An 8,388-nucleotide genomic window follows, 5' to 3' on the forward strand; every position below is an offset into this window, starting at 1 on the left:
CCTGTCCCCACCTCTAACCTCAACCCCAGAAGTTCAACAGTCACCCTCAGCCCTCCGTCTCCACCCCACCCATCCCCAGCCTGGCTTTGGGATTTCTCTGCATCGTTATTTTGTCCCCAGCTTGTGGGCTGTAGCTTCTACTGCTGACCCGTGTGTCCCAGACCACGTCCTTCTGCCTCTGTCTCCTGACACGGCTTCCCAGAGCTGGACCTGGAGGGGAGCGTCTCAATTTCAGCACAACTGACCCTGCGGGGGACACCATCTGGGGGATCGGGAGTTCGAGGCTCCCCTTCTGCCATCAGCCAGCTGGGCGGCATCAGCTGAGACTTCCCCTCCCTGGGTTTGCATCTGTAATGCTGAGATGGCGACCTGGGGTCGGGGCAGAGCCGCAGGTGCTTGCCCGGCGGCTAGCCCGTGGGAGTGGTCCGGGCCCCTCCTGCTTCCGGCTCCCCAGCCACCCCCCATCAACCTCCAGCCTCTCCTTCTGCTGGGACAGATGCCAGGTGGCAACCTCTCACGGGGTCAGCTGAGGCAGGAGAGACCAGGGGAGCAGGACCCCAAGTCCTAGTGGACAAGCCTGCGCAGATGGCCGTGCCCTCAGCCTCTGGCCTGAGCCCTCCTGCGCTCGGATCCCACATCTCTAGAATTTCGGTCCCTCTTCCTGTCCACAGGTCCCCGTCACGGAGAGCCCTGGCTCACCGCCCGACCCCAAAGCCCCGGGTAGGCTGATTCAGGAGATGTTTCAATAATTTACTGGGAAGCGGACACTCACGCACACACATTTTATTTTTCGTATGATGCGCCCATTAATCCTTTGCAGTTTAATAGCCTAGAAGCCTTCCTTGTGGGGCTTTCCTGTCCTCCTGGGGGCTGCATCCAGGTCTCCTGCTAACATGGATGGAGGTGTCTCCCCTAGGCTGAGGGGGACGAGAATGTTCCATGGATGTGTCCCCCCAGGACTTTCATAGAATCTGCTATGAGGGCTGTCGATGTAGCTCAGAATACAACTACAGGTGTTCTTCTTTGGCTTTTGACCCGTTGCTGGGATGGCATTCCACAAAGAACGTGGGCACTGACCAGGCTGGACAAAGGGCACAACCACGAGGGACACGTAAGGGAACCCCATTCACGGTGCACATGTGGGCTCCCCGGGGCTGCGGGAGAAGGGGGTGGCCCCCGTCCTGCTGGGGTAGCTTTGGAAAGTCTCCACTCAGGGGGTTAGGCCACCGTGCACCACCTGGACTCTTTGGCTTTGCCCAGTGGCCCCTCCTGTTCCTTCCCCAGCCTCTCATCAGGGCTCCCAATCTTGAACACCTAGGTCACCCGTCCTGGGGCTGCTCCCGTCTCTGAAGGGGGGACTTCCAGAATGGCGCCCGCTCAGCCCCCCTACCATCCCGGGAAATAAGCCAGGGCGGGGAGGGTGGGCCCCAATCTTGGCGGGAGACCCTGGGGCCCAGTTTATCTGGGAAGAGAGGCAGGTTAGCAGTCGTCTGCAACAGAAACGCCCCAGACTGTTCAGGCTCACACTCTGCCGCCGGCCCTGAGGCCTCCTCGATTCTCGGTCACCACCCGGATGGGGCGTTCAACCAGGGTGGTGTGGCACACAGGGGCCCTTGGAACAGCGGGCCCCCATCCCTCCCCTCCCCCCGGCAGCTCTCCTTCCCTGGAGCATCTGGCGGGCGGTCACTCCTCCTGCAGCAGCGGCTCCCGGTCCCCCTCCTGCACTCCCTCGTCCTCCTCCTTCTCCATGCAGCCCACCGTGGCCGCCAACCCGGCACCCACGCCTCCCCCGACCACGGCCGCCCCCGTGGCCCCCACCGCAGCTCCTGCGGCCACCATCCCCGCTTCTGCGGCCAGCGCCGCGGCGGCCATGCCGGCGCCCACCACGCCCCCCGCCAGGCCCATGAGCCCCGCGCCCACGGCGCCGCCCACGGCGGCCAGGTGGCCGCAGAAGCGCACGGTGTAGGAGTCCATGAAGGCCTTGGCCTCGGCCTGCAGCTCGGCCTCCAGGGCCTCTAAGGTCTGCTCCCTCCCCGTGCACAGCAAGGCCGCCCCGTGCCGAGCCAGGAGCGTGTCCTTCTGGGCCGACAGGAGGTTCCGCATGGTGTCTGGCAGCACCCGGAGCGCAGAGAATATGCGCTTGGTGGCCACGTCCTGTGATGGACGAGAAAGAAGGGGCCCTGACCTGGAGCCCAGGTGCCTCCCACCGGACGCTGCCCACCCCAACCCCCGCCCAAAGACCGGCCGCGCTTCTGCAGGGCGCCCGGCCTCCCGGGGCCCGAGGCTCACCTGCTGCCGCAAGTACTCCTCAAACTCCTTCTTGGCAGCTTCCACCGTCCGAAGGTCGCGCAGCTGGGCAGCCATCTGTCCACGGCAGAACCCGGCTGCCTCCCTCCTTTCCCCCGCCGGGCGCCGCCGCGTCCCCCGCTCCATCTCGGGGCGCCCGGCCCGCCTCCCACCCGCGTCCTCCCCGTAGCCCCATACCTCATCCGGAGAGGCGCACCCAGGCCCCGTCCTGCCCATCCAGCCCGAGAGGTTCTGCGGAGACAGCGTCGGGGGGTCAGGGGGCGCGGGGGCCAGTGGGTCTCCTGGGGCTCCGGGGAGCTTTCACACCTTGATTTCCTGAGCCAGCTGCTGCCCCGTGAGCAGGCGTCTGTCCCACCGGGCCGCGGGGCGCCCCTCGCTCCAGTAGCCCTGGCAGCGGCTCTTGGCGTGCAGGGGGGCCGCGCTCAGCACGTCGGCCACGTAGGCGCGGAGGTGGCCAGTATCGTCATCTGTGTCTGAGGAAGAGAGTCCTCATGCAGAGGCGCCTGGTAAGCAGGACCGGCTTCGGAGGAGTAAGGGGTGTCGGGAGAGGAGGAGGAGAGGAGGAGGGGGAGGAGAAGGAGGAGGAGAAGGAGGAGGAGAAGGAGGAGGAGAAGGAGGAGGGGGAGGAGGACGGGGAGGAGGAGAGGAAGAGGGGGAGGAGGAGGGGGGGAGGAGGAGGGCAGGCTGGGGAGGCTTTGCTCCTGGGACACTCACCTCCCGGGCTTCCGTGGCCTTTGCTCGCCCACCGCCTCCTGGGAGCTGGCAGGAGGCAGCAGCGGGCTCGCCTTCCTTGGAGCAGCCCCTGAACCTTGGGGTATTTGCCAGACGACTTCTAGAGAGGAGTGGGGGTGCGCTCTGAGCGGGCTCGCTGACAGGACCCCTCCCCGGCTAACTGACCTTCTGCCCCGTCTACACCCCCGCCCCATCCCCTCCCTCACCTTGAGGATGTCGCCTACATGCCCCTGCCCCGCCTTGCTGGGGTGGGATGAGTCACGAACTAAGAGGTCCAGGTGCTGGAAGAGAAGGGGTGCTGATAGCAGCAGCCGGGGTGTCGGAGTCTGGGGTGACGAGTCCAGAAACGGGCATCTCACCTGGATTGGCACCATCCCATAATGCCTGCCCATCACCTCGGCCACGTGGACAAACATCTGGGGACGGGGCACAGGGGTCATGGCTGGGCCACTCCAAGGGCTGTGCCTCCCCTCCCCCTGGGCCACTGGAGGACACCCTTCCGGCTCCTGGCCCCAGGACCCTCCTACCTCTCCCCGACCAGGCATGTCCTGGTTTACCCTCTGCCCCCAGCCCCCCAGTCCTGCTCCAGGTCACAAAATCCTGGGCCAGAGCTGAAAGGCACCGCTGGCCTCACGGTCAGGGCAGGGACAGGGTGCAGCCCCAAGAGCAGCTGTCTCCTCACCTCCAGATATTCCAGGTCTGTATCCTTCAGCTCCTGGAAGGCCGTGAGGATCTGGAACCAAGGAGAACAAGGTGGAAGAGGGTCTGTGAAGGCAAAGAGACACTGGGAAGACCCCGGTGAGGAAGGAGCCCCAGGCAGACCGTGGGGCTCAGGATGGACAAGCGACCAGCCTGGGGGTCCCCCGGCAGCCTGCAGGGCAGGGCTGGCCTGGCCGCGAGGGGTGGAGGGCAGGCAGGGGAACGGTCCACAGACCTTCAGCTGCCCCAGGGATCTCCGACCCACCTCTAGGACCTTCACACTGACTGTGGGCACCCCCTTGCAGGGGCACCCCCAGAACCTGCGGGGACCCCAGACACAGGAGCCTCTGGGATAAAGGGGACAGTCCCCGGGGCTTGGAGGGCCAGACCGGGCTGGGATGGCCCTGGTGTGGGTGGCGAGAGCAGAGCAGGGCAGGCAGAGGGGCTGGGGGGCCTCACCTGGTAGGAGCTCAGCATGGAGGTGAGGGCGCAAAGCCGGGTCCTCGTTTCCCTGCTCAGTTCAGGGCTCATGGCGTCCCCCGTGTCCACCAGGAACACGGCCACCTGTGTGGAGGCAGGGGTGCACACTGAGGGGTCAGCCTGCCGCGCCCCCCAGGTATCTCTGCCCGCCCCATCTTCTCGTCCCGGCCCCCAGAGCTTTCCTGCCCGATTCCCTTCTCCGTGAGCCGGTCTGGACTCCTCTGCCCCTTCCCCCCTCACCTTCCTCCCCTCCTTCCCCAGCAGGAAGGGATGGCTCCACATCCAGAGGCCCCTGGTGAGGCTGTTGGCTCCCCACCGGAAGCCCTGCCCGGAGCCCCCTCCCCTCGGCCAGCCGCCCTCGCCGGGCTCCTGTGGGGCAGAGAAGCAGAGCAGCCGTTGGCCCATCTGGCCCCCTCCCCTCCCCAAGCCAGGCTGGGTCCCTGCCCCAGCCCCCCGCCCCCAGCCCCCGTCCCAGCCCCGCCCTCACCAGGCCGGGCAGGCCCTGAAGCAGGTGGTTTAGGAGGAAGGTCTTCCCTGAGTACCGCTCTCCCAGGACAGCAAGGAGGCAGACGGGGGTGTCCCTGGCCAGCGGGTGCTTCAGGCAGCGGTTGATGGCCCCCATCCTCAGGATGAGGCCCCCGGAGGCGTTGACGCGCACCAGCAGCAGCGGCTCGGCCCTCACCGCGCAGGTCTCCTGGGCCCGGAGACAGGGCTCCCTGAGCGCCCAGGCTCGGGCGCGTCCACCCGAGCCCCGCCTCCCTCCCGGACACCCCGGTGTGAGGTCAAAGCCCCCGGTGGGGACGAGGCCTGCGCACCTGCAGCGCGGTGGGCAGCGGCCTCCGCGGCAGGAGCCGCATCCTCTCCCCCAGGCCCCGGAGGCCCTTCTTCTGCTTGCAGGTCTTGCGGCACTCGGGGCAGCAGGGCGGCCCGCAGCCGGGGACACGGTGGGTGCTGAAGCACCGCGGGCAGAAGTCGTGGCCGCAGTCCAGAGAGATGGGCTCGCGCGGCCTCTCCAGGCAGATGGAGCAGGCGGGCGGCTCCCGGGGCGCCACAGGCCGGGACCCCAGGCCCAGCTCCAACTTGGGGAACGGTGCGTGGGACCTGGGGGCGGTGTGCGGGGCGCGGGGACCCCAGAGCAGCAGTCAGAGGGAGCCTGAGACGGGGAAGCCTGGATGGAGCCGTCGTGGGCAAGTTCCCGCCCGGGTCTGCCCCGTTTCTAACGGTCCAGGAGGGAAGGATGGGGTGAACAGACAAGATGGTGCACCCTGCCCGGAGCCTGGCACAGACGCCCACGGAAATCCTCCCCCATGGCCTCCTGCTGCGAGGGGAGGGGTCCCTCCAGGGGCCACTGACCTCTCCAGACCCCAAGGGGATCCCTTCTACTACCTCCCTCGGGCAGCGGGGACCATAAGGAGAGGCCTCCCGTGGGGCGGCAGGTGGCTCTTGGAAGATTCCAGCTCTGAGCTGGCATCTGCCTCGCTGCAGCACCCACCTGATTTTCCCGTCCCTCCCTCCACAGCCTGGCAGCCCCAACCTCGCGCTGCCTCCCCTGGGGCAGGCCTCCAGGCCCCAGTCCCACCGCCAGGACCTGCCACTTACCAACTGTTCCTGCTGTTGCCCATGAAGCTCTGTTTTCTCTCCTTGGGGAGAAATTGGGGAGAAAAAAAATCCCAAAAATGTTATTTAGAAGGGAATCCAGACTTCTATCTTCATCCTGGATTCCAGGCGCCCCCATCCTCCCTCTGCAGACCCAGTCCCCACCCCCCAGGTCTCAGGACCAAAGACTCGCCTGTTTGCCAAGCCGGTGACAAAAGGAAATGACTGACAAGGCAGACCTCGGCATGGGAGGCTGGCGTGGGGAGAGGGTCCGGGAGAGGGTCCGGGAGCAGGGAGGACACCCAGGAGACCTTTGGCGGCGCTGAGGATGGCTTTCCTCCCGGAAGGGCTGGCGGAGCTGTGGCCAGTGGAGGCTGGGGGGGTCTCCCCAGAGGACACAAGTCGGCAGGGCTGGAAAATGGATGTGACAGTCGGGAGAGAGGAGGCTGCCTCTGGACTCACCCCAGGGGGAGGAGACAGGACTGCGGGAACCAGGGCTCCGGAGGGAGGGACGGAGCCGGGCCCAGAATCCCTGGCAGAGGCTGGGATGCAGGCAAGCCGGGGTGGTGAGTCGCCATGGAGACGGGAGGGAAAGATAAGGACAGGGAGGGGGAGGGTGGATGGGGAGGAAGCCACATGGGTGCGCGGTAGACACGGGACTAGGCTGGCACGGCCCCTGCTGGCCCTGCGGGGTTCTTCCGGGACCACCGGGCAGGGGGTGCAGAAGGTAGGGCTGTGGGAACGGGGAGAGAGCATGACCTGTGCTGACCTAGAGCCACGATGGCCTCCTTCCTCCCATGGGTGGTCTCTGTACTGGGCACCTGCCAAGTGCGGGGCCCGTGATGCCACCCCACTGCCTGTGGCCTGCACGTCCCTCCCTCAGGTTGTCCCAGCTGTGGCTTTCCTCAGCACCCTGGGCTGTTCTGACGTCGGCTGCGTGTCCCCTGGTGTCTTCCTCCTCCAGTGACTTTCACCCTCCTTCAAGCTTGTGACAGTTACCCCTGGCCCTTCTAACTGCCTCTCACCCGGGCTCCTCCCATCCACCCCCCAGTTCGCTGCCAGCCCAGACCCCTGGGCACAGCCGACCCCTTGCTGCTCAAACACCTGCCATGGCTCCCTACTCCCATCGGATCGAAAGCCGAAGTTCCTGGTCCACATCCGAGGGCCTGAACCTTCCTCGGCAGCCCTCCCTCCCCCACCTCCACACCTTCGCTCAGTGGGGCCCCCATCCCTCCTGAGACCCTCGCAGGCCCAGCTCAGGGGCCGCCCCTCCCGCCTGGACGTGATCTTGCCCTCAGGTGGCCTGTGGCTTGTGGACCTGACCCGTGACGGGCTCTGGAGCCGGGCTGAGCCGGCTCAACTCCCAGCTGACCCCTGCGAGCCGGGGCCCCAGGTGCTGCCTCTCACTTCTCTGAGCTCTGAGGGGTCACGATTACATATGGAAAGCCACTTGCCGGGGGTTAAGAGTTATTCTTAAACCAGGACGCAGGGGGGTGGGGTGGGACTCCTACCCTGGAGGCGGTCAGGCGAGACCACCCTCAGCAGGTGGGGATGACCCTGCAGCCCGGGCTGGGCCTTGCTTCCCGGGGACCGGAGCGCCTCTTAATCAAAGCAGAGACTCGAGCCCTCGAGGGGTTGAGAGCAAAGCCTCACTGGGCGGGGTTCAGGGCCGTGTCCACTGCTCTCCTTCGAGGCCAAGTGGGTTTCCTCGGTCACGCGGCCCCACATCCCTGGCAGACAGATGCGGGGAGAGAGCCTGGGCGCCTGACTCACGTGCACTCCGACCCCTGCCCTGTCCCAGCGTGAGACCCGGGAAGGGACCGTCCTCTGGGAGCCTCCGTTTTCTCATCGCCAGGCAGAGATGTGGTAAAGCAGACGGGCACCCAGCCTTCCCCCGGCAACACTCCCTGGGCACCCGGCCCTCAGGGCACGTGTCCCACTGTGGGACAGGCCCCTGGTGGCCTGGCTCCAGCCCCTGACCTCCTGACCTCTGTTCCAGCTTCTGGGCTGGGAGGAGGGGGCTGGGGTGGAGCCAAAAATCCAGTCTCCAGACGGGGAGCCTGTTTGGGGTGACTCTGGGTCCCCGGATGCAGGCAGGAGCTGCTTCACCGACCCCGGTGCACACGCACGCACACATATACACGCACACACACATACACATGCACACACACCGTCACACGTGCCCTTCACGTCAATTCACACACACGCACACGGTCGGCACGCTCCCCCTCACCTGCGCTGCGCACACGTGCCTTCACTGCCCTCCCTCGCCTGTGGACACCAAACAATCATGCACACACGTGGACACGCCACACTTAGACTCACAACTGCACACAGACCTCCGCACACATGCATATGCTCACTCATGAATGCTGACACAAACACATTCGCGTGTGCACCAAGGCCTTCACGCTCGGGCACACTTACACTCGAGCTCACAGGGACACACACACCCTCTTACCCACAGGCACAGGAACTCACCCTCAACCTCACAACCTATGAGGAGGTACCGTTTCACTCTCATTTTACAGATGACGAAACTGAGGCCAGAGAGGTTAAGTCTCTTTCCAAGGT

General features: G+C 65.8%; 1 protein-coding gene and 1 long non-coding RNA gene across 7 annotated transcripts; one reads left to right on the plus strand and one right to left on the minus strand.

Moving 5' to 3' along the window:
- Nucleotides 1–981: 981 nt before the first annotated feature.
- Nucleotides 982–7,823, minus strand: RNF112 (ring finger protein 112). 2 transcript variants are annotated; one of them, XM_036836199.1, is made up of 15 exons: nt 7,588–7,823; nt 6,008–6,225; nt 5,818–5,858; nt 5,034–5,319; nt 4,706–4,912; nt 4,459–4,587; nt 4,198–4,302; nt 3,722–3,772; nt 3,399–3,455; nt 3,246–3,320; nt 3,022–3,139; nt 2,614–2,780; nt 2,485–2,538; nt 2,290–2,364; nt 982–2,154 (listed from the first exon to the last, which is right to left on the minus strand). In XM_036836199.1, the coding sequence occupies exons 1-15, from the start codon at nt 7,661–7,663 to the stop codon at nt 1,684–1,686; spliced, it is 2,130 nt and encodes a 709-aa protein (XP_036692094.1). In that variant the 5' UTR covers nt 7,664–7,823; the 3' UTR covers nt 982–1,683. The 2 variants fall into 2 exon arrangements, with proteins under 2 accessions (XP_036692094.1, XP_036692096.1); XM_036836201.1 differs by lacking the exon at nt 7,588–7,823 and adding an exon at nt 7,326–7,416.
- Nucleotides 2,729–8,388, plus strand: LOC118886445. Of its 5 annotated transcripts, none has more exons than XR_005017741.1 (4): nt 2,729–2,813; nt 3,728–3,837; nt 4,480–4,513; nt 6,162–6,379. It is a non-coding gene; the product is annotated as an uncharacterized LOC118886445 (long non-coding RNA). The 5 variants fall into 5 exon arrangements; XR_005017740.1 differs by having other exon boundaries at nt 4,483–4,513; XR_005017737.1 differs by lacking the exons at nt 4,480–4,513; nt 6,162–6,379 and adding an exon at nt 8,346–8,388.

This window comes from Balaenoptera musculus, chromosome 20, assembly GCF_009873245.2.
Source record: "Balaenoptera musculus isolate JJ_BM4_2016_0621 chromosome 20, mBalMus1.pri.v3, whole genome shotgun sequence".
Classification (NCBI taxonomy): domain Eukaryota; kingdom Metazoa; phylum Chordata; class Mammalia; order Artiodactyla; family Balaenopteridae; genus Balaenoptera; species Balaenoptera musculus.